Here is a 26,009-nt window from a genome sequence, read left to right as displayed (position 1 = left end):
AAAGGGTTCAGTGTATGTGTTACCTGTCCGTATGACTAGTGTAGTGATGTGACGAAAACGAAGATGTGAAGCTGTGCTCGGCGGACATCTCCGCGTGGCCCACTGACACAAAACCAGACTCGTTGGAGAAGCTATAAAAATAACATTATCCTGTTATTACAATACAGTCACATACATTTTTCCCTGAAAGCATAACAATATAATGGTTTCGTCATCGACATCAAAAATAGAACATTGAACTATATAATACATTTGTAATATATTTGTGTTAATGCTATTTACCGAATGGACTTTGATAATATGTAGTCTTTTTTCTTTTAACCCTTTAATCTTGTTCAAGAAATTAGCCTTGTTTGTTACTATAAACCAGGCGGACAAATCAAAAAAGCTTGGGAAAATTGGCAAAAGCTAGTTAATTATCAAAGCAAAACAGATCTATATAAAAATAATAAGTCAGCGTTGATCTAATTGCAAGTATAAATATACATAATGTTGTACATACTGGTTAACATACCGATTGTGGTTGGAATGGGCGTGCACGTGAGTCGAATTCAGGTGCGACTCATGCGATTCAACCGATGTCCGCATATCGCTCACATTGTTGCAACTGCACATGCCTGTAACGGTAAAATGCATTTTTAACGGATTCCGTAGCTATCTTGTCTGTACTAAAGTATTCATAAATATTAGTTTATCAGAAATGAGTTGTGGTAAGTATTGTAAAAATGATTTAACAATATTCATTGAATGATGAATAAAATATAAAAAATCAGAAACTCCCCGCAGTAAAAACTATGACCCCCACAACTTGTAAATAGGTCGACCTATTTTTATCAAACATGTCAAAGGACACTTACACATAAATTACCTTTAATACAAATCAAGCAGCTATATTTCTACAGACAGACAACATATATAACATCCCTTTTTTGCGTCGTGGGTGAAAAAGATGCGTTGACATGGCACGTTATCGTTGCAAATTATACGACTTACTCAGTACACAATATTTAAAGTAACGTAGTATGTATTTCCTATTGTATAAGTTATAATAAAGTGAGTTACCCGTCAGGTCGGTGGTGGCGGGCGCGGCGAACACGAGGTCGTGGTTGGAGGAGTCGTGCGCGTTACGCTCCTCGTCGTTGGACACGTTCAACATCGAGTCCAACGAACCACTGCTATGAGATTGCAAGGACAGTCTGGAAAAAAATACAAATACATTGTGGTTTTTTAGGTTTACGCGAATGTTAGACATTGAAATGAAACTACTTTTACGGATTTTTTCGCAGTTTAATTTTAGATTTTAGTTCCCGACGTTTCGAAACCTTTGCAGGTATCATGGTCACGGGCAGACTGAGATGGCGTTCGTCTTGACAGAAGATGTTAAGGTAGAACGAGCAACATCTTACAACATCAGCGAAAATTAAACCGCGAAAAAATCCGTAAAAGTAGTTTCATTTCAATACAAATACATTACTTAAGAATATTGTTTTCAATCCCATATAACATTAGATGAATAATCCAGACAGTTATAAATGAATAACTGCCATGTTCATCATTTATGTGGTTTTTAATATATGTCATAGCTTGATTTGCTTAATCTTATCAATAAAAAAATAGCTAAGTATGCATTTCATTTATAGAAAAGAAGTTATAATAAATTTACATTCGTCGAAGTGATTAAATGTTTATATTACGTTAGAATGCGTCCAATACATTCCTTCAAACTCGTATGAAAGTTTAATACAAGCTTTGGCGGCGAGTTGTAAACTAACCTATCAATAGAGAGACCCAGGAGGGAGTTGTCGTTCGCTGACTTGCGCTTAGGCGGCAGAGGTGGGGCCAACTCGATTTTCCTGCAACACACATTGCACTCTCACTAACTGTTTGGTTCCAAGTCGATATACTACGTACATTTCAAAGATGCAAATGGCCTTTATTTTATATTCGAAGATGAATGGAGCACATATACATGATAGCAATAAGACATCTTAATTCAAATTGTAATTATGTATTATTAACTACATGGATTTCAATCTAACGGGGCCGTAAAACTTTGAAAATGTGATAATAGCGCTATTAATTTTGACGGCATCGTTTGTCTGCTATTAAGCTAGGTATTGTAGCTAGCTTTCACATGACGATGACACGAGAGTTCAATTCATAGCGCGGCGAGTCTGTGCGAGGTAAAAGCTGTGTGGTTCTGACCGGTTGGGCCTGGCGGGCTTCGGCGGCGGCGAGTCGGGCGCGTCCAGCACCGACTCGGACGAGTGCGAGGCGCGCACGCCGCTAGACTCCGCGCCCGTCTCTCCCGTCAGCATCGAGCGCTCTTTCGGCGTCAGCGGGATATCTACAACATTATTATTACATATTTCTATAACAAAATATTTAGAAAGATAATCAATCGACTGGATTATTTGACGGAAGATTTTAGTAACAAATGACGCATTACACACCTGGCAATGAATTCCTTTGTGTTGAAGATCTTGGTGATACGAGTGCAGGCCGTGGCGACAATGCAGGCCGCGTCATGTGTTGCTGTGCTAATACTGATACTTCCTCGACAGCGGTAGTCACGCCCTTTACTACCGAGCTTACATACTCTGGCGATAACGCTTCCGCTGATGTGTCAAGTTCCTCGTTGCTGGCATCGGCTCGCAAGCTTACAGCTGTGATCTCGTCACATAATCGTATCAACGTGGCCAATGCCGTACACAGACGTTTTACGGCGCTGGTTAATTGTGGTGACCGACTGCAGTATGGTTTTATTGCTGGAACATCAAATTAATACACAGATTTAATAAATTTTCATTAAAAAGGCAGACAAGTAATAATTGAAAATAAATTCTCAAATTACCTTTGTGAATATTCGCGATTGATTCAAAGACAATAGTTCCATTATCAGGGAGCATTTCCAGTTTTCTCTTTGTGATGACATCCGAAAAGTGTTTCAATCCGAACGTAACCTTTGGACAAAAATATCAGTTGAAGTATTATTAAGCACATACAATTTATACAAGGTACTTAATAATTAGTTATAAATGATCTCACCTCTTTGACTAGCCGTTCGAGTTCTTTGGCAGGTGTGACAACCCCGTCCTCCGCTGTACTCGGTTTTGTTGCCATATTCCGAATTTTCGGACTAAGTGGCGAATGCGATCTGCTGCAATGTAAAAACGAGTTTAGAGACACAACTAACAATCCTTGTCTACTCGCCTATGTCTAGGATAAAGTTGCAATAAATGCGGATTCCTGAAACCCAGCATTCAAAACAGCAAAGCAATTTTATGAGTTTTCCTTAAATAATAAAATGAGAAGAAATGGGGTTTGTGCCTTAAGTATTGGTCATACGTTTAAAAAACTCAATTTCCAATATTAGAAATTACGGCCCTCGAATCTATTTAACACCCACCCACAACTTTGCTTAACTTCGATATTTATTTTGTCTTTATAATATTAGCTACCGAAAAACTTCATCTTCTGAGTAAATTTGCGGAGCCCCAGTACTAGGGTTCAGTTTTTAACCTTCGCGTAAAAACGCCCTAAAAATACTGGTGCTTTTAATGCTGACTGTACATGGGCAATGTTTATAATAACTTATTTAACATATGGCTCAAAATGTCATTGCTCGGTACGCGTTGCGAAAGAATCCGCTTTGCATTCATGCCCACACCTCAGCGCGAATACAAAGCTAGGCTATATTTGATATTCAAATAGGGAGGTTCCTGTTCACCTTACTTAAAGCAAGTTCAGGCAAAAACAATGTTTTTGATATTGCGACTCTTGAACTGTGAGTGATCTGTTGACACAACATGACAGCACCACGATTCTAATTACTATCACATGATACATTACACAGGATGACAACACACTAGTATTTAATCTAAGTCTTGGGTGCTTCTAATTAATTTGTATATTTTATAAATTTATAAGATCTAAAGTTCGTTTCTTTTATTTGGGTGTGACAAGTAGGTCAAGCGTAAAATTACAATTATTATACATTTGTAACTCTGGCCAATTACATGGCGAAATGAGAGACTTTTTTACAATTTAGATAAAACATTTTCCATGTAATTTAATCATTTATGACTAAATCTGGTATCATAGTTTTTGTGTATTTATATTAAAAAAAACGTAATCATGGCATCGGCGTTAATGTTACAAAATACAAGCTTAAACCAAATCGTACCGTTTTCCATTGTACGCGAATCTTCGGTGAAGTTTATTTGTTCTTTTGTTAAACCAGTCGCCGACGGGCGATCGTAACACGTTCGCCATTATATTTAGTTGGAACTTCTTAGTCCCAGAGAACCGAGAACACTCGAAAACACAGCTTGCTTCAACAGTTCTTGGACCGAGAACCACTTTCGAACAACCTCACTGAGACGTAACAAAAACAAGTGTCCACCAACCGCTCAATAAATAAAAAACTATTCAGTCACGCTGACAGCCGGCGCGCGGACATTAAAATGTAATCACTTAACATTGCACGCACTAAACTAATGAGATTTCAGCGGACAATGTACTAATGAGTACGACAGTCGCGGGTCGTGATCGTGACTCATAATTACTGCCACATTTAGTGTGATGTCCACACTAATAACACACCAAATAGTTGTTCTCGTTACCACTACACAAATTCATATAATTTCCTCAACAAATTACAACACAGTACAACTATTTACGTGACTATTTAAATTAAAATAATCATAATACTCCTCACAATAAATAACATTGTTCTTGCGCTAGTGGCAAAGATAATACTGTTAGCATGAGCGCCACTTTCTGTCGCTGTCAGTCTAGAGATAGGACTTGTATGTATGTAAATTTATCAATATAGATAAGAAATGTGAAGTTTAAAGATTTCATTGCAATATAAACAAGTTTAATTGATAAGGATCAAAGTACGGCATTATATCAACCTAACATCTGTAGTTACTATAGATAACGTTGTGTAATGAAGGTAATGGGTAACGTAAAAACAAGATGTTGCTCTTTACGACATGTTAAGATGTACTATAAATTGACGCACTATATAGATGTTGAACTGTTCGCTTTAAGCCTAATAAAGATTAACCAATTGCGTGCGGCAAAAGACATTTTAGTGTCAAGTAAATACGGAAAAGAAGAAGAGAGTGTTTTGACCTGATATTAGAGAGATGCGCTGAGTGATGCTGCTGCGCCGGAGAACGCATATTTGAGATTCGCTCGAGCAGGTCGTCCTTGAATGAGCGCGCGCGCCTCGCCAACTTGTTGGCGCCGCGCAACGACCCGCGGTGCCCCGAACTCCCCTCGCTGCCAGATTCGTTTTCTGTAATTTTATTGAGTCAATTACTGTATATTGAGGATAATGAACACCAGAAATATGTTTATTTATAATCGTTGCTCCATCGTTATTAAATTTTGATGAAATACATTCAAATGGTCATAATTCTTGGGTTTTCATGTGGAATGCCTTCAGAACGGTAATCAGGCCAAAGAAACGATTCTAATTCTTAACCAAATATTTTGTAATTATTCAATAAAGGTCTACTTAAAGGTAAACCACTCGTAAGAGGTACCTACCTAAATAAAATTATGATCAATCACTGGCCTTGCCTAAGTTGGTATTGATTAATCAATTAATCATCAGCAATAAAAACAAAGCATCGTGATATATTAACATTGTAAATGTGTTAGTGTGACTTCTTATTACGGTTAGTTATGTATGGACATGAATCTATAAACAAAACTCCACAAACGTAAACACAGCAGTTTTTTAGATGACCTTATAACACATTAGTTACGTCATCGTTATTAAACTTAATAAAAAGACTTGGAGGTTAACATCAATGCGAAGTTTGCAAGGACAATACGGTTTAGTCAATTAAATTGGCATCCGTTAATGGTTGCTTCTATGATTTATGTATTTATAGTAGCGTCCCCTCGCGCTACCTGTAGTGCCAGTAAGATGCCAGGAAACTATTTTATATTGAGCTTATTTATTAATTTATAAACCCTTTAAAGACAGTCTATGGACAATGTTAATTTATTGTTTCCTGCACAAAATTTCATTTCATGCTGATAAATTTAAGTACAAAGTTCGGGTTTTTTTGTCGTCCCATTTTTCATCTGGAAACAGAACAAATTCATGTATTTGTTATAACATTGATTCATTGCCATAATTATTCAGTAAAGGGTGGTATAAATTTAGTGAAAATATATTGAAGTTCGATTATCCGTATTTATAGAGACCAGACAACCTTTAGATCTGAGTTGCACACATACGAGGAACAGGTAAATCCTACAGCTTTATTATGTATATGGCTTTGTGTAATAATTATCACTGGTGTACGAATACCATGTAAGCCCCGTATAATATACAGGAAAAAATATATGTATTATGTAGCACTAAATTCTTTACATGATGGACAAATAAAGCTTCTACATTCGCAAAATATAGTGTTGAGTAATAAACAATACCTTAACAAATATGAAGTAGCTGCTTTATGACGTAGAAGCTGTCTTCACACCATCCAATCGTAGCAAATTGGTAATTGATAAGTATTTAAAATAACCAGAGGTCACAATAAAAGAGGGTGTCACAATAAACATCAGTTTATCAATTACTATGCCGATGACGCGTTAGTTTATAAATACACACGAAGGCGACAGGAGGACGCGCCCAAAGTCGCTGTGACGACTGGCGTCGACTGAACCAGTGAACCTCTGCACTCACACCGACCGCGACAGACGGACGCCGCGGTACATACTCGCTTCCCAAGTCCGAATGCGTCATACATAACACATCAAAAACACACACACACAAACGCACCAGTGTGAGGACTACCTACTTAGCATGCGACTTCTACATTATACGGCTGTCCTTATGTTGGTCCTTGTTCATTAAAATTGTAAAACTATAGTTCTAATTGCAATGGTTTATAAAATATAACATAATCAACTAGGAAAATTACGATTTAAGTAATATTATTTGTTAAAAAAAACATCCCTGGGACCCAAATAAAACATGAAAAATGTCATAGATAGAATTTATGCAAAAAATATTTTTATAGTTAAATTTTTATTTCATTCCTAAAGCAGGAATAACATAACTTTCATTTATTGTGTGTTATCCGAACGCAATAGTAAGTAGTTCGCTTAGATAATAACTGAGTTACGTTTGAGTTCATGCCAACTAAAAAAACAGGAACCGTTTTAGGATCCTTTAAACGTCCGTTAAGAAAAATCCATGAATACAATAAATAAATTATCATTACAATAAAATTTAAAAATATTGTCATCAGGGTCTTTGTATTGCAAAATAAACCTGCGTTCTTTTTTCTCCCGCGTACAGCACGATCATAAGCTTACAAGACAAGATAAAAAAGCGAAAGTGTTTTTAATCAATATGCAAAAAAGCGAGTTTTGACATTCAAAATCGTAACCTACTAAACTTGAAATAAACAATTAATTTAATATCGAAAGTTACATTTTATTAATAGAAACCAACGATGAATAACAGTATGACATTACTTTTGAGTTTAAAATTAATGTAACCTTAAACAATAAAATATTCTCATTGAGAAAATACATTTATAAGTATAGTAGTGATAATATGTCTATGTGAGAAGCGTAGTAGCATTGTTAAGTCATTAGTCAACTTTTTTGTCAACGGCCTTAACATTATGATAACAATAGACACAATAGTGCAGTTCCCGCGTCTCTTATGTCTTATTACACAAGATCAGGCATTTCATTAGATGCTCTACCTGTTTATAAAGCGCAAAGATATAAAGTAGGAAGAAAAATCGAAAGCTTCGCAAACTCTTCCGTTTAGCAACGTGTAGATAGTCAGAGGAGTAACTTTGATATTATGTAGGAAATTCTCATAAGATTTTTGGCCTTATAAATACGAACCCAGTTAGATATGATAGTACCCTTATTAAGTATTTTATCTATCTATACTAATATATAAAGCTGAAGAGTTTGTTTGTTTGTTTGTTTGAACGCGCTAATCTCAGGAACTACTGGTCCAAATTGAAAAATTCTTTTTGTGTTGAATAAACCATTCATCGAGGAAGGCTTTAGGCTATAAACCATCACGCTGCGACTAATAGGAGCGAAGATACAATGGAAAATGTGAAAAAAAACAGGGCAGGTATAAATCATAACTTATATCTTCTACCCACGGGGACGAAGTCGCGGGCAACAGCTAGTATTATAATAAACTCACCAAATGTTTTTGGTCAACTGTACACTACATCTTGTACATGGCACGCATAAAATATTGCACTAAACGAGTTAAATTTCAGAGTATCTTAATTTTAATGTTGCTAATTCACTTGCACCGATTCAGTATTTTTAGTATGTGTCATAAATCTATTTTGAATAGTGCATTTGTCAACAGATTATTTTGGATGTCTTGGAATGGGATGCATCAGTACCTACCATGTACAGCATGTACAGCATCAACTTATGGAATATTTTTTACAAGAATTTACTACAATCGTTATCTTAAATGCTAGCTTTGTTTTTGCCCTAATAACTGCCATTTAAATAAGCAAATACTTAAGCATTGTATGGGGCATTATTTCGATTATAATGGTGTTGTTTTGTATATTAATAAGCGTAATTATGTTAATTAGTATTATTCGTACCACTTTTTCCAGTAACACCTTCGTTGTTTATTTGACGGTATACACCAGGTCCCGGTGCAGGTGTACTCCGCGATGTTCGACGATACACTGGTCTGTTTTGGGCATCAACTATAGAATAAGAATTCCTGGAATCATCCTTGCGTGACCCTGACACGTTCTGATATTCCAGCGGAGAAACAAAATGTTTCAAATGTCCTTCATCCACCAAGTTTTGGAGGCTACTGCCATACCTTATTTTATCTCTAAACAAGTAGTTTATTTTTGTCGGTTTCAACGTCAAGTTGTCAAAACTTTTGCAAGGAGTCAGTAAATAGGCATTATTATTTTTTAAATCGGTTATTTTTCTTTTGTCGATCACCCTATTCCTCGGATCGTGGTCAACTATAATATCGGGTGTTTTGCATTTAGTCTGACTGCAATTTTTTAATCCATTTTGTATCACTGGCTTTTCCCGATTGGTACGATACTTAATATTTTTTATATTTCGTTTTATAACTGATGATCCTCTTTCTTCAAGGGCTTGTAACATATCAGTTGATTCCATTAAACTCAAGGGAGTTGACCCATTTTTATAGACGTGATAGCTTCGTTTATTTCTTCTCTGATTTAAGTTGTCGTCATAAATAAAACTTTCATCGTAATGAGGCATTTTAGTTAAATTTTTATATGATACATATATTTAAAATCCACAGTATACTCTCAGCTGCCATTAAAAATCAAACATAAGGTGAAGCTCGTATTTCCAATGAAATGGTTATAAAGACTGGTTCATTTCTAGTTGGGGTCACAGAGTGCGGATATTTCCTTAGTAACCGCTGATCGGTACGAAGCGGATGCTAGTGCCGAGTGAAAAGGAGGGCCCTCTAGAAATCTAAGAAAGTGGGCAATGTACTCCGTTATGTTTTACTGTAGAGCTAAATGATTTCCATTTTTAAAGAAATCAATGTTTGACGTTATCACCGCATAACGCGTATGTAGTAATGTATCAGTAATGTATTTATATGTTGTCAGAAACCGAAATAGCAAATACGTTTGAGATACAATTAGATCATTACTTATTTACAGTATATGCCGTCGTCGATGTAGATCGTGTCGGCCGTCATAATATGAAAATCACGCGCGTCTGTTTTTTAGTGACTGATGTCCAGCGCGTCCACTGTCAACCTTGACACCACTCACCACTTTGAACGATATAAAACAATCAATTTTACACGGTGAATCCATATTTCAACTTTCCACATTTCATAACACGTTCAAATTAAAAACCATGGTGTATGTTATTATGTCATTTCTACACAGATTACTGATTAAACACTTTTTAACACACATGTGTTTTGAGAAAGTTGCAGAATCATAACAGTCGGTAAACATTTACTCTAAAGGGAAAACATGACACCGGAATTTATATACTTTCTCTACAAAACGAATGAATGATTTTGGGAACTTATTGCTGTTTTCACTAAATTTTTTGCCGATTCACTATTTATCTTGATATTTTAGCCATATTATTGTCTCACATCACAATTCATGTTACAACACACGTCCGAACAAACACCTAATCTATTAATAACCGTGCGCTTTTTCACAACACGATCTCGATATTCAGCAGAGCAACGAGTAAGCGAGCTCATGCGCAGCGGACCATAGTATTGACACAGGGTGGCGATCGGTCGCGGAGCTAGGCAGCGCGGCCGGCGGCGGCGAACGACGGCGCGGCACCACTGCCAGCCTGTGACCGGTGCTGTCACACCGTCCGAACGGCGAGAGTGAAAGTGCAGCCACCGCCGCACATCTCCTACGTCTAACCATTGCACACCTGTCCTAACAACATACACTATTCCTACGCTAATGCGTGCTTATTGCATAACAACCGTAATCTTTTTTCTTACTGTCTCACATTCGCAGAGTATACATACACATATAAATGTAGGGCATTGACAAAATATAGTGATGCAATGATATGTGCTTGAATTTGCAATAAATCTATTAGATACATAATCGAACAGGTTACAATTAAATCGTGATTGTAATATTTATTACATTGTAAGTAGGTATTGTAATAGTCACAAATAATATTATGAAGAGTTACCTAAAGAAAGTATTAATTGGTTATACTCTAGTAGGTTTTACAACTTTACATCATGCAGACAGTAGAAACCGCCGTTTTCTCGAATATTATATAATTAAATTAATTATAGCTATGCCTACTAAACCAAGACTGACAGTCTCTCCGAAATCTGATGGCTAGTAAAACTGATAATTTATTATCACGCTAGTAAAATAAAAGTTTGATTTAAAGCTTATAAATTAACCGCATAAATTAGCGGCCTGTTTGTTCCAAAAACAAATGTATCATGAGGAAAAAAATGACGATCCCATCTTTAACATGTTTGTGGTTTCTCATCAAACAGTAGACAACGTCTACCAATTCTAAGATACATATAAGACAAATATAAAAAGCTTAAAAGTAATCAAGATATAATTTAAGTATGAATTGTAATATACGATAACTCTAAAAGTAAATATTCGACAGCCATTCTCCTTGAAAATTATATAACTACTAGTACAATACATTTATAAGTATCTTGTTCGTTAAGGATTAAGTTGTTTTTTTGATATTTTTGAATAAATCTACATTTAATGACAATAGCCATAACAACAGAAGAGACGACTTTTTTCAGAATCCTAATCTTTCTAACATAATTTAACTGGACAAAGATGTGTTTAGTATCTCACAATTATTAATTGTTTAATACATACTAAGTTAAAATGTGTAGCTGTATTATGTCCCAAACAAATAAACAATTTCTCATGCCATCGTGGATATGTGTCTGTATGGGTATGTAAAAAAATATTAAATAGGAAATAGCCGTCGTTAAAGTAGAGATCATGGCTGAAATCGAAAATTCTTCTTATTTATGTCACAATACTCAAAAAAAATATAATCAATGGTCTCCTTGCCTATCATAGTGTCATTCGTAAAATATAAAGATAAGGCAATAGGTTCCTTCCGTTTATAATAGATAGAACAAGAGCTACAAGAAGAGCAGGTGGATGAGGCATGCCTTGGGAGTTTGGAAGGTCAAGACAAGTACAAAACATTTGATATCTGGCAAGATAACATCAACATTACGCGTAGCCCTAAATAAAATGCTTCGAGGGGCAACCGATTCATGACCAGACTAGGAGAAGGGCACTCTGCCAACAACTCAGAAACGTAACCAAAAAATTATATTTTCTGCCCATTCATTGCAATTTAACCTATAATCCGCCCGTAAAGTTTTTCGATGGAGAGAGAATTTTAGATTTGGCTTCAATAAAATTAATTCGTGTACTTTTTGTAGTGGGTACTTTTTTGTAACTATGTAATTTGATGCGCACAGTACTTAGCCACATACCACATTAAAGTCAAAGTCAAATTCTTTATTTCAATTAGACCGGGATATGGCACTTTTGAACGTCAAAACAATTTATATTATATATGAACAATATTAAAAACTAACTGTGTCAGTCTGTCGGTCAGTCTCCTATTGAAGCTACCGCTCGTTCGGAAGGTAATATACAGGGTGTAAGGAACACCGTGACTTTTCCGTGGGACCTGAGTTCTAGACATGATTCCAGACCCCCCTGCGTTGGAATTTTTCATCGGTCTTTTCATGAAAATTGCATTTTTTTTTCGCGTTTTTTTAATTTTATGTGTCATAAAATCATTTTTCCTACGTATTTCAATAATATTTTCATAACGAAAGTAATTATTAAGCCGTTTTCACGAAAAAAGGCAATGTAAATGAAACACTAAAAACTGCTCCCGATCAGCTGATTCGTAAAGGTACTCGTCGGTCATCGCTCTCTCGCAAATCTAACCGCAAGTGACGTCAAAACCGAACCAATACATGAGCGTCAACCGTAAGAGATAGCGCAACTATTGCGCGCGCACTCGCACTCATTATTCGTAATCCTGCCTACTATTCCTTTAAAAAAAGCCGCGCGCTTTGTAGGCACCGCTAGCCGCCTTTGTCGACACCGCCAGCGCGCCGACAAACACCTACAGCGGTATCGGCGAGTGACGTACCTGTGACACTGGATAAAATAGTACATCGATTTTTGTTACACGGGTTCCATGTTATAAAATAAAAAATCACTTTCTCAGCGTTTATCAACTTATCGTACTACGAAATTTATTAAAACCTTTTATTATTAACAGTTTGTTATTGTTTAGAATTCTGTAGTTCTAAAACATGTTGTTATAAACAATAATTTATTTTTTCTAAAATTAAACTCTGTTTTGTTACTAATATCCATCATCTACTAATGAAATTCCTGCCTAAAATTTTTTATCATTTTTTTTCCTACGAACTGCTGAATAATTATTCCAGTCACATAAAACAATTATGTTCTTACACAAAAGTACATTTTGTGATTAATCAATTTTAAAGGTTTAAGTTAAGTACTTTATTGTCAAGAATAATTGTACGATATTCACTTCGACCTCATGTAATTTATCGATAAAGAATCATAGGTACCTAGGGCCAACACTACTCAAAGGTAAAACCGAAAGTTCGGCTTTTTTCAAAATAGTACCTATTTTTACTCAGTTTGTTCCTTACGCTAATCGAATGTGCATGTGCAATCGGGTAATTCGCGGACTAATTATCGTGTAGGCAGACAATTTTATTGTGTTAAGTGATATAAGTGCGTGTGTTGTGTGTGTATTATTTAAATTACGATCCTAGTAGCTCGATAGGTTATTTTACCGCCCGGGAGAATGGCAACATGCTAATGTGTTATGGCGAAGCACGTGGCAATGCAAGTCTCGCGATGAACTTTAACGATTTACTTGACGCGGTACTTTTTGCCCTGGGTTCAGCAGCAGATTTTTCGCCGCGCCAAAATTTGTGTGCACGTAGATGGCGGACATTTCGAACCTTATCTGGTTAGAAGTGAGCGAGATTAAGGTAAGAGTAGGTTTGATTTAATAATACACAAGACACAGATTGAAGTCAGAATAGTGTAAATTGATTGGTATTTTTTTTGTGATTGTTTTTTGTTACATCACAACATTTTTATAAAATGCGCGCGCGTTTCGAATGTTTCGATCGTGTCGCCGAGTGTCGCCCTCCTACCACATTACAGTTCGTGTAAGTACGTACGCTGAGCGTAAGGATCGCGCGGTAACCAATGCATTGCGTGCTCAAAAATGACTAAATCTATAAATATTAATCTCCGACGGTAGCGACTTCTTTAATATTAATTAACACGTTATTTTAAAGTCATTATGCGACTTTGGTGGTACGGTGTTCCTTACACCCTGTATTATGGAGAAGAACGAGCAAGAAACTCCATATCGTTGCTTACCAAAAACAGCCTATGAAGTCACCCATCTTCATAGACCGTACGACAAAGATGACGGGATAGTTTTCCGTTTCCCTCTAAAATTAGGTGAACTTAGCACGTAATCGCAATGAATACAAAGATTAGAACGCCAAGTCATAATATAAAAAGAAAATGATAATTTTCGCATAATCATTTACAACGATAATTTAAGTGATAAAATAAAAACAAAATCCCGAAACAACAAGGCAATCAAATTTATCCAGAAAATTCATGTTTTGCCATTTTTATGGTGCATAAGAATTTGTTTCAAAATAAATGAAGTAATTACCGAATAAGAAAACACGTTAAACATTTCTAGACGAATGGATTGAATGCTTTAGCAGGCGGATTAGGGTTTTCTTCCGACAGCAGCTGGCACGGGCGCACGCGTACTCGGCCACCGGCCACGGTCCGTGTAACTCACTTTCCAATAAACTAGCCGCGATCGTGATACCTAGCTAACGGGATCATATACTTCTAGGTAGATCGCATTATGATCATTACACTCAAGATAATGTAAGATACTGGCGTCGTGCGTTAACATTAAATTATTACGTGGTCATATTCAATATATTGAGGATTGCATTATAGTAAATTTCAAAAAAGTTACTTCGACTAAAGCACGTCTTAAGTGAGTGTGAACCGTTGCTCATAGGTCGATGACATAGAGTTGTTGATTTTGATAAATTCTGTTCTAAAAGATAATACGTAATGGTACAAAGTATTTTACAAGAAGTACCCAGAACTTTGGACTAGTTTAGCTAATATACTTAAACCATGTGTACATAATTTTCTTTTTACATTAAACCATTATAGAGAGCAGAAGTTTGAACATCACAATTATAGTGTTCAAATTTCTGCTCTCTGGATGCGTTACATTAAACCAACTCATGTATTATCGTCCGCATGTCACAGGAATCGAGTTTCTAAATCTATTTCCGGGATTTAGAGCCATAGTTACTTCTTCTCCCTGTCCCGGACCTTGGGAGTTCGGATCGGTGTAATAGGAGCTATTCTTCATTCATCTCTTCCTCTCGTCGTTTCACGCATTCGCCATATATATTTCCTTATTTTTTGCCTCCTTTTTATACAGATTGAAAAGCTATTGACTGCAGCAACCCACTCCGCATGGTATGGGAATATCGGACTTCAACTACTTATGCCTGAGTCACGAGATGTTGTTATACTGCGCTAAGTTTTAACATTGAACAAGCAATTAATAAACAAGATATGAAATTCGGTAAAAATGCTTTGATACACTTTACCAAATGATACACATCAGAAATTTGAAGGTTAAAAACCTTTCAAAAGCAATTTGACATTCCGTGTATGTAATAGGCGTATTGTAATTCACACGCAATTATTCTCATGTTCACACTCAAATACAAGGCAGGTACCTGCTTTATTTTCAACTGTAAATGGCATTATTATCACTTTATCAAGCGACTACAAAAAGGAGGTTCTCAATTCGTAAGTATGTCTTTCTTTAGCACTTTTAACGTAATGATACGCCACGTTATTGTTGACAAGCATGATACACAGTTAAATGAATAATAATGAAATAGGCAAAGTACTATGGAATCGAGCACGCAATAATTAGTAATAACGTTGTGCAAAATTAGCAACAACGTATGAAACACTATAAGCATTGGTAATCTTAGATGATGAGTCCAAAGATGAATTATCTATGTCAGGAGTGATAAATCAAATTATTCGTGTTCACCTATTCATTGAAGTTGTTGCAATTATTTTTAACAACATTTCGACATGTAGGTGCCAGTAGCATACAGATATTCTTGTTTCCTTTACATTACGCGACCTAGATAGCGAATGAATAGTACTGTATAGTACAATTGTCGCCTAAACCCTTGACAAAAATAAACAAGGGTTATTGAAAATACTACGCTTATGTGAAGATAGACCAGGCTTTAATTTATTTTTTCTTGTTATGGTTTATTTAGCATTTTTTTAAGGTTCGTAACTCGTTTTTCACTAGCTCTATGCTGTCTTAAAAAACTTACTTTAAGCCTATTTATAACATTCTATCCGTTTAAAATCGTGGTTGGGTAATCCTAAAGTCCACGATAACATCTACAATATTTTAGTCATACATTCTTTACACATAAAACTTTGCTGACTAAAATGACTTAGCCGTAGTCCATCCTCCATAGTATGTGAGAACAGCCATCAACATCAATCAAGAATCTCCGGAGAGAATTAAATTGGCATACTTAAAAAACAAACATTTGCATAGAAGACGTTATGTGAATAGCTTTGTAATCGAGGCAACATGTGGCAAGTGCAAATGGGTTCCATATAACGGGTCTCTATATTCAGAAGAGCATTATGAAATAGCTCGGGTAACTGTCGAGGTGAGGTGCAGTCACATATTATGTGAATAACGTTGATGGCGATGTCTATTCCTTACTTATGTATATTGGTTTTGATGATATGCGATGGTAGAATCGTGAAGTATTGTCAGAGAAAAGACGCGGTTTGAATTACAAAAGTATTTAATAATCTTATGAAAAGAGAACTTGGCTTTTAATCTGAATAACATTGCCTGCTCAGCTAAATACTCAGATTATACAGCCAAAAAGACGCACCTAATAAACCGTGAAAGACTAACAACCAAATCATTCACTTCAATTAAAACGGTTACAAGAATAACAGTCGCAGTACGTCGATATTATATGAGCGGAACGAGGTTGTATGACCGCGATCACGTCCAGACCTCGTCCGTGACTGCAAGACAGAAACTGGTACATGCGCATTCAGCCATATTTTAAAACCAAATTCGAAGGATTAGAAGACGTCAAATCCTATCAGAAATACATGAGTGTACCTAGTCGATGAGAGCCAACACTAGCTCGAGCTTGCAACATTGGTTATGTATCATTTCGTATATTGATCTTTGTTACAGTTAGAAGTCCAACTGTAATCTTAAACAAAAAGGCAAATCCAAACCGGCAGACACAATAACATCTATGAAATGAATTCTGTAACAGTAAAACTAGTAAGTATATCTATATTATAAACCTTGCTCTGATTACATTTGTACGTGTTACAAGTTGGTCGGTGTGTTCACGGAGTCTAAAAAAATGATCATTATTATGGAATGCGTGATGATACGTATTTCTTCTCTCGTCAATTAATTTAATGAAAATGGGAGACCAATTTTTTTTTTATTATCTAGGTGTTACGAGTTAGTAGATAGTAGTTTTTATCGAGGTGTTACGAGTTTAGTCTCAAGCTTTCCGAATTTTAGGGCGCTTTATATCAGACATTTTACTGTGTTTTCAGACCAAACGAAGATTCTAGCACTTACCAGACTTTCTAAATTTAGAACTTGATGGTTATAAACTTTTGGTATTTGATTTTTTTTGGATGAAAAAATAAGCATGTTATCCAAACTGAGTAGGTGTCCACCAATGTCTACAATAAGATTGAAACATAATACAACAGAAGCAACGCGCCAAAATTATATCAATACTGTGGGAAACAAAGCTGAGCCTAGTTAGACAAATTGCCTGATGAGTCGATCTGATGAGAGCATCGAAATGTGTGACGGAACCATAAAACAGAGGCGTCAGACGTTGCGGTGTAGTAATGCATGCAAAACTTCACGTATTTCATTTATAAAATTGAGTAGTATATGAGTGAACAAGTATGTCATACATTTCTGCATACCAATTCCATGTAATATATATTATTGGAGGGTCAATAGTAAATAAGTAAATAGTAAGAGTATTAGGCACTAATAATTAGATGAATATTTTTAGCAGTTTAAAACATTTTTGACTCAAAGATAAGAAAAAACAAACACATCAATAGAAAGCTTACATGCAACAGAAAAGTGTAAGAAGATACAAGTTAAGCATTTTCATTGTGTTAAGATTGTGATAAGACTATTATCATTTATATGAATTGTTATTCATCATTGTTAACTTGTCGCAGTGCGTGCAATTAAATAAATGTATCACATAGTTATTAATGTAACATAAAAAATCTCGTAATTTATCCTTGCAGGTGACAATGAGGAAAGAAAGAAAGAGAGAAAAAGAGGCTAAGTGTGAATTTATTATTCGGACCCTGTTTAAAGGTAATTTTTCATGAAAATTAATGATATCTGGATGGTCAAATCTTATAAAAGAACAAATGAATAGTTTGTTATTTTTGTAAGAATATTTATGATTAGGGTCTTCTACCCGGATACTAATGATTGAGGTTGATTTTTTTTTTGTACAAGTATATGATAATAATAAAATATGTCCACTATTATATTTAAACGACATTTTGTGTCTAGTTTTATAGTGTTTTCCTGCAGTGTAAATATTAAAAACAATTAAGTCGAGTCAAAAAATAAGGAACTCTTTTCTTATAGTGGGTTATTATGAGCATTAGTGTTAATACTGATGAATATAATGTTTGTTTAATAAAAGAAGAAAACACTCCAATAATACACCTGTTTTAAGTATATGAGCCCAGGTCATTACTTAATGCTAAACTTTAGACTTATTTAAAAAAAATAAGATTACTTTGTTGTACTCCAGTACTTAAGACCATCAATTATATTTTTTTATCTGAACAATACTTATTAGCAAGTAGTCACAATCAGCATACAATAATAGTAAGTATTGTTTAAGGGTCAAAAATATTGAATTGAAAAAAATCCTGTTTGAAACTACTTTTTCTGCAACATTAATCAAAATTAAACAAGAAAAAGTTAATCAACACTGTTGTGTTGCAAAAGATTTTTCACTTTGGTGTTGGTTTGTGTCACTCTGCGTTAATCAATTGATGCTATTTAGATGATCATACGGTTCAATAACCTTTCGAGTAAATCACGATACACAAGTAATTTGAACGCTTTTATTTCAGAAGTTATCTAGTCTGATATTTGGGTTAATTCATTAGGTCTTTATTAGTTATTATTTTTATGTTATATGCACTCCATACCTACAAACGTTCACACCATATTAAATATACTTTATTTTCGAGAGCTTTGTAATGTAACCTATGATAAGATAAAGCTATTTAATAACATTTAAGGCGTGAGAGTGGCGTATGCTTATTGTGTAAAGAAGTTCTTATTCCCAGTTAAAAAATAGAATTATTATTCAATACGCAAAAATGTATTTTTCGTGCAATTATAGACAAAAAATAGAACAAGTTACCTTTATGCTTCATACATCAATTAAAACATTAACTAAGACAATGCAACTTCAAAACAACTAAGATTAGAGAAAAAATAAGACTACAGCTTGAGTAGCAAATTAACAAAAAAGTAGAATAGTTTAAATAATACAGACAGAACAAAAATCGTAATGTTACGCATAACTTACCTTGTCCACATTTCTCAGTCTTTGGCGTGGAAGTCATTTTATTAGAACTTAAAACACTATGTCATTCTAAATAGGAGGAAGGAAGATTTTTTATGGATTTTAATTTTAATAATTTAGGGAAAGAATTCACAAAAATATCACTAGACTCGACCGGCAGCCATGTTTAGAAAACAATTTATAATTTGTTGCAGTTAGCGCCATCTAGCTTAGTATTTCCGAAACTTTGTGTTCAAATAAGGCAAAAGTGGCCACCTAGATGGCGCCACTGAAAAAAACAACAAACAACACTTGGTCTTTTGGAATTTAATTTTAGTCTTATTAGTGAAAAAGTGTATACGAATCGTCGCACCAATAATTTTAATCAATATTCCAAGGATAGCGTTCTGTAGGTACTTTAAGCACTAACGAAATAACAAGTTGAGCTATTTAAGAAAATTGCGTTGTCATTAAATAATTTAACTCAAAATTAGTTTTAAATAAGGCACATTTTCTTGGACTGAAGGATGGATATTAGTAAATTAATAACTTATTCAGCGCTAAAAACCAAGCCTCTACCATAAACAGATATGTGTTGTTTATTGTCACTATTGTCAGTAATTATCTGTGGAAAACACAATGGTGGAAAATGTCACAATGTGTGTTGATGTGTATTTCGTGTGTGAAATAGAAGATGAACGCGTTAGTTCAGTATTTTAGATCTTCAAAGTTGCAATACGTTTAGTATTCATTTTGTTGTATCATTCTGTGCGTCTCTTCTCTAATCCGTAACTCATAAAAGATCAAGTGAAACTTCAGTCAGTGCTTGAAGTAGGTAATCATGGCGGACCCGCTGAGTTTACTTCGCCAATACAACGTAAATAAAAAGGAAATAATTGAACGTGACAACCAAATTATATTTGGAGAATTTTCTTGGCCTAAAAATGTCAAGACTAACTACCTTATGTGGGGGTAAGTATAATCAAATTATTAATATTATCAAAAATTATATTAAAACAACATGTTTCATATTCCAATCATTTATTTTTTTAGTTCCGGAAAGGAAGGCAATGACAAGGAATATTACACTTTGGAATGTCTTCTATTCATCCTCAAAAACATACAATTGACTCATCCAGTTTATGTTAGACAAGCAGCTGTAAGTAGACATGTCAGTGTATTAGAATTCCATCAACATGAAAATACAGCTCCTAAGTCAAATAATTTGTTACAGGCTGCAAATATACCAGCAGTACGTCGTCCAGATCGAAAAGAATTATTGGCTTATTTAAATGGTGAAACAGCTACTTGTGCATCTATTGATAAAAGCGCACCTTTAGAAATTCCAACACAGGTATGATTTAAAATGTTCATTTAAACTATGCTCATTAATAAAGCTATTAAAAGCTATTATTGAGATAAATTATATTATTACTTGTTTGTTTAGGTGAAGCGTACTCATGACCATGATGGGGGTGAATCTGCTGCCAAAAAACCTCGTATTGAAGAGACTCATGTCCAGAAAGTACGAGAACAGCTTGCGGCCCGACTTGATGCTCCAAAAGAAGCCTCGGTGACGGTTGATAATATCAAGTGAGAATCAGGAACCAGTATTAATTTTACACAATTAAGTCACTAAAAGCCAATAATTATGTTTGCTAAGTGGTTGTGATACAAGCTATAAAAATATAATATAATTTTAATGGGTTTGTAAAATTATGATTGAGCGAATGAATTTAATACCATTACCATAAATCCACCATTTTTAAAACTTAATTAGAAGCCATGTATAACCAATCCCTTGAAGTCCTTGAAATCCTCTGAAATCTATATTTATCCTATGCATCTTTAAATCATTCTTAATGAATTAGTTTTACAGGGTGGAAGGGACATCATACCACAAGCTTAACCAATATTCTGCAAAACTTAGTATGAGCCTTGAAGTTTTCCTGCTCTATGGGCAATTCATCTTATAGTGAGTTTATAAAAATCATTACCAAAAAAGTAAATTTTATTATAAACAGGTTCTATTTTGAGTTTTTGATTTTTAAACATGAAACTTGTGCAAGTATTTAAGTAATGTAACTATTACATGGTTTAAAAGCAGCAAATTGCCGTAAAAATACTAGCGGTGGCAAGCTGGGAAAAGGAAATTACACTTTTAAGGCTCACATATTGCAGCAATGCATAATTTTACTATTATGAGGCACAAATTGCGGTTGTATTTTACAGGGTGTTTAGCGCACATATTGAAAATATTTGAAAAAGACAGATTCCTTGAAACCTCGTAACACGGAAAGCGATGGTGTCCCTTCCACTGCTAAATAATTAATACATGTAAATACTGTTGTAACTATTTTAAAAGAATTTGTGAATCTCAATTTTCTGTTCAACAATGAAAAATTATTTTGTTTTATCATATTACATTTCATTCAGAGAAAATTATAATTTAATTACTATAGAAGGTATTAATAATTCTATCCAGGTAATAAAGTGTAGTTTGTATCTTGAATATAAAGAAATTATTTTATGTAATAGAAATTTTTGTGTATGGTGTTTATGGATGGAAAAAAGATTGATCTCTTAATGCCAAATGAAAGGAATTTGATAAATTATATAATCGTCCACTATTTAAAAGTGAAATGCGCACTATTGCAATGTAGAGAAGGATTGAAAGCGGGTAAAATGGAACATGGAAGGAAAAGACATAGGTTTAACTATAAGTATGTACTGTGTATTAAATGCATAATCGCATAGGATAGAGTAAGTTTTCTAATGATGTGAAAAAGTTCACGTGTTTTGATTAATGGAAAAAAGTATAGTTTAAATAAGCTGTAGATTTAAATTGTGTGCCATCATACTTTATGTAGGTTTTCCTACTTATATCCTGTAGTGTCACTATCTTGGTAATACACGTATTTAATGTGTGATCTTATAGTTTTTTAGATTTTGTGAATTATTTAAGCATTTGATAATTAATAAATAAGCAAAAAAGGTTCAACCATTATGATAATGATTTTAAATGATTGTTTTATTGTATCATATTATTTTTATTTTATTCTTTTAAGAGTTAATCCTTAGTTGAGCATACCAATAGAAATGTATTAAAGCTAAATTTATTTTTGAAAAGGTCTTTATCGGAGGCTATGTCAGTGGAGAAGATTGCTGCCATTAAAGCCAAACGTCTAGCCAAGAAAAGGACCACAATCAAGAGTAATGACTATTCTGACACATTGGGTGTTGTTGGATCTGACTTCAGAGCAATTCTTGACTATGATGTAGATCTCACTAAAGATATTATCAGCCGAGAAAGACAATGGCGTACTAGAACTACAGTATTACAAAGTAATGGGAAAGTAAGTAGAGCTTTATTCGACCAATACGTAATTTAAAAAATACACCCAAAGCAACTATTGGTCTCAAACATACAATTACTTATGGTTGCTGAAGTATAAACTGGATTGATCTTTTTGGTTTTTATGTTTCCACAAAGGAAGTCATCACTTATCACTGCAACATACATTTCATGCTCAATCCCTTTTTTTGTTTCTCCCGAAAACCTATTCTACTCAACTCACAATGGAAAACCGCTTGAATTGCTTGCGCATGATTAGCGGAATTCCGAAAAAATAGCGTGGATTTTCAATAACTTCTCAGAACATTGAGTCAAAGTATAATTGAAAGTACCTTATAACACTGAAGACTCACTTGGGTGCAATTGAAAGTGCATACTGCAGCTCTATATCAAGACTCCCTGTAATATCACGCTGTAACAAGTTTTTGCAACTTCGTAAAATAGTAGTGGATCAACATGTAATATTATTTCAGATGTTTGCAAAGAGTATTTTAGCTCTGCTGGGTAGTATCAGAGCTCGGGAAGAGGGTCGGCCCGGGGCGCCGCGGCCGCAACCTGTGGTAATGCCACCTCCAGCCGCCTTACCGGCACAGCAGACACAGTACAACAGATACGACCAGGAAAGATTTATTAGACAAAAAGAAGGTATGATTCCTATCAATATGCATACAGACCCCATATTCTTATCAATATGTTTATTAACTTGGACTTATAACTTGTTTCAGAAACCGAGGGCTTTAAAATCGATACTATGGGAACATATCATGGTATGACATTGAAGTCGGTGACTGAAGGCCCTAGCGTGTCTGCTGCTGCTCGTGCACCTCAAACTCCAACGCATCCACGGCAGATGCCGCGTAAGTATTTTTTACTGGTACAATGCGTTTAGGAATGTTTTCTCTCAGATATTAAAATAAAAAAAGATTTTTTTTTTCTTTGAATGTAAAATTAAGCCAGGCCTGTTTTCGTTTCATGAAACATCTGATTTGTGTGTTAATTGTAAGATACGTTAATTTATACACACGGAATTCTTCATATATCATAAACTGACTTATTTCACCTTTAATCCTAATTTTTCTATGTAATTTTGTAAACTCTGATATTGATATTGAGAATTCTGATCTCTCTCTATATTGTGATATTTATTATTGACAACTTGTAGAGAACGGCGGCATGTCAGCGGGCACTCCGGGTCGTCGCGAGCTGCTGCCGGCGGCGGCGGCGCGCCCCCCGCCGGGCGGCAAGCGGCCCTCGCGCACGCCCATCATCATCATCCCCGCCGCCGCCACCTCGCTGATGTCCATGTACAATGTCAAGGACACGCTGCAGGATCTCAAGTAAGTTTTAACGTTAAAATCTCACATTCTGTTGTAGGCTATAAGAATAGCTTAAAATTCCATTAGACCATTTCATCAAGCAATTAGACTGCTAAATAACAGTATTCATGGTACTTTCTATTGTGTTTGCCTAGTTCCTGGAACAGGCCCTTCAGAAATCGTTGCTTCTTCCAACTAAAACATTGAAGGTATAAGCAAAAACCCTTCAGTTAGGATTTATCTCTTATAGACAAAACAATAAAACCTAAAATTACAGTGATATTAAATAAATTAAATAATATAATTTCGTCGCTCTTCAGATTCGTTACCGTGGAACAAAAGAAAGCTGAAGGCGCAGTACGTGAGAATGAAGTTCTTCTACAAAGGAGGAAAGGGCCCACCGGAGACATACCCAACAATGCAACTACTATGACAGTAGGTTTCGAAAACTTATCTAATTTTCCAACCAGTAACTAACAAAAACTGAGCTGGGTGCAAAGTTCTCCTCTATTTTTATTCTCTTTAGCTCTCGTTTAGCTATCTTCGTCCCACTGTATATTTTTACTAACCATTATATACTTGTTTCTTCCTTCAGGTACCTTACCGCGTTGTGGATAACCCAGGCAGACTGTCTGCGGCTGAATGGGATCGTGTTGTCGCCGTATTTGTTCAAGGACCAGCTTGGCAGTTCAAAGGATGGCCGTGGGATGGCAATCCAGTTCAGATATTTGCTAACAGTAAGTTTCGTTTGGATTCTTATAAGATTAACTGTCAATTGTTTAAGTATTAGAATCCATTTGGCACGGTGGCAAGTTGAAATTTACACTGCCATACTTGATTATAGTCACCTGTATTCCCATGCAATAAGGTATGTTATTAACCAGTGTAATGTGTTACTTTCTAGTTTGCGCGTTCCACCTGAAGTACGATGAAATGAAGTTGGACGCCAATGTGGCTCGCTGGGCCGTGACGGTGCTCAATCTCAGTCGCACCAAGCGGCATCTTGATCGCGCTGTATTACTTGGATTTTGGGAGACACTTGACAAGTATGTTTTGCCATTTTTACCATAAAAATATCTCTGCTTATGTATTTAATATTAAAAGACAAACCAAGATTGATTACCTTTTTTAAGTACCCAAACAATTAGTGTTGAGAAGACATCAATTTTAAAGAAAGTAAATATTTTGTTTCTTTTTACTGATTATGGTAAATTGTTAAATGTTAACACAAGTTAAATGTTATTACTATAAAAATAAGAGCAAAATCTATGATTCTCAAAAAAATATCTAAAACTAATTGTTCACTTTCATTGTTACAGGCACATGATGAAAAATAAACCGCACCTTAGGTTCTAAGTCCGTTGTAGCTATATAGAAATATCTAATAGTATGTAATGCCATGTGAATAAAAGAATGTTTTACAAAGGCAAAGCGAATCTAAGTCAATTCATATCATTTCAAAAATATTTTGGCACATTTATTCAGTACATAATACCTGTAGTGGTATACCTAGTTCATGTTTAACAATAATCCTATTTCACAACTAGTAATATTCTATGTAATGTAGCTTTTGATTTATGATAAGTAAGAAATAAGCAACTATTTCAAATATGACCTCACATAGTATTTATTATGTGCAATTGATAAACTATTTATTTACTATAATTGTGTATCAAAAGCAAATATTTGAATTTACAGTCAAGAATAAGCTCTAAGTTCTAATATACCTTTTCACATACTTTATTGGTCATACAAAAATTATGTCTTCGTTTGTCTATGCTGCACTCGAATTATTATTATGTAGGTGTGACTATTTGGTATTCTCATAGTACCTTGGCTGTATCCTAGATTAGATCTTAGATTTGTAGCGAGTATATCTTTTACTACATTTCGCCAAAATATTTTTAAATGGTATAGAACTGTTCAAAGATCTGTGATCTTTGTTTACAACAATATATTGTTAAATATTATTTTTGTTGTTTTCATTTATTTTCCTAAATAAGTTGTA

At 34.9% G+C, this 26,009-nt stretch overlaps 2 protein-coding genes across 14 annotated transcripts in view; one reads left to right on the top strand and one right to left on the bottom strand.

Moving 5' to 3' along the window:
* The window catches only part of LOC113492608 (guanine nucleotide-releasing factor 2), a 30,024-nt gene extending 10,477 nt beyond the window's left edge, over positions 1-19,547 (bottom strand). For 4 of the 13 annotated variants that reach the window (XM_026870134.1, XM_026870138.1, XM_026870140.1 and 1 more), the window contains exons 1-10: positions 8,637-11,121; positions 5,143-5,308; positions 3,049-3,160; positions 2,855-2,963; positions 2,454-2,768; positions 2,206-2,347; positions 1,773-1,853; positions 1,063-1,196; positions 503-617; positions 24-131 (exon numbers count right to left, since the gene is read on the bottom strand). In XM_026870134.1, coding sequence (XP_026725935.1) covers positions 24-131; positions 503-617; positions 1,063-1,196; positions 1,773-1,853; positions 2,206-2,347; positions 2,454-2,768; positions 2,855-2,963; positions 3,049-3,160; positions 5,143-5,308; positions 8,637-9,285 — 1,931 coding nt within the window. In that variant the 5' untranslated portion in view covers positions 9,286-11,121. The other 9 variants (XM_026870137.1, XM_026870139.1, XM_026870143.1 and 6 more) reach the window with 8 other exon arrangements.
* Positions 19,548-19,940: 393 nt separating this feature from the next.
* On the top strand, positions 19,941-25,971 carry LOC113492611 (parafibromin). The gene is made up of 12 exons (XM_026870151.1): positions 19,941-20,302; positions 20,384-20,489; positions 20,565-20,684; positions 20,778-20,923; positions 22,461-22,686; positions 23,159-23,330; positions 23,411-23,542; positions 23,848-24,022; positions 24,322-24,436; positions 24,597-24,738; positions 24,906-25,047; positions 25,321-25,971. The coding sequence occupies exons 1-12, from the start codon at positions 20,172-20,174 to the stop codon at positions 25,355-25,357; spliced, it is 1,644 nt and encodes a 547-aa protein (XP_026725952.1). The 5' UTR covers positions 19,941-20,171; the 3' UTR covers positions 25,358-25,971.
* The last annotated feature ends 38 nt before the right edge of the window (positions 25,972-26,009 follow it).

The sequence above is a fragment of the Trichoplusia ni genome, chromosome 4 (genome assembly GCF_003590095.1).
Source record: "Trichoplusia ni isolate ovarian cell line Hi5 chromosome 4, tn1, whole genome shotgun sequence".
NCBI lineage: Eukaryota > Metazoa > Arthropoda > Insecta > Lepidoptera > Noctuidae > Trichoplusia > Trichoplusia ni.
The sequence above is the reverse complement of the archived record's forward strand: the minus strand, read 5'-3'. Positions and strand labels throughout refer to the sequence as shown.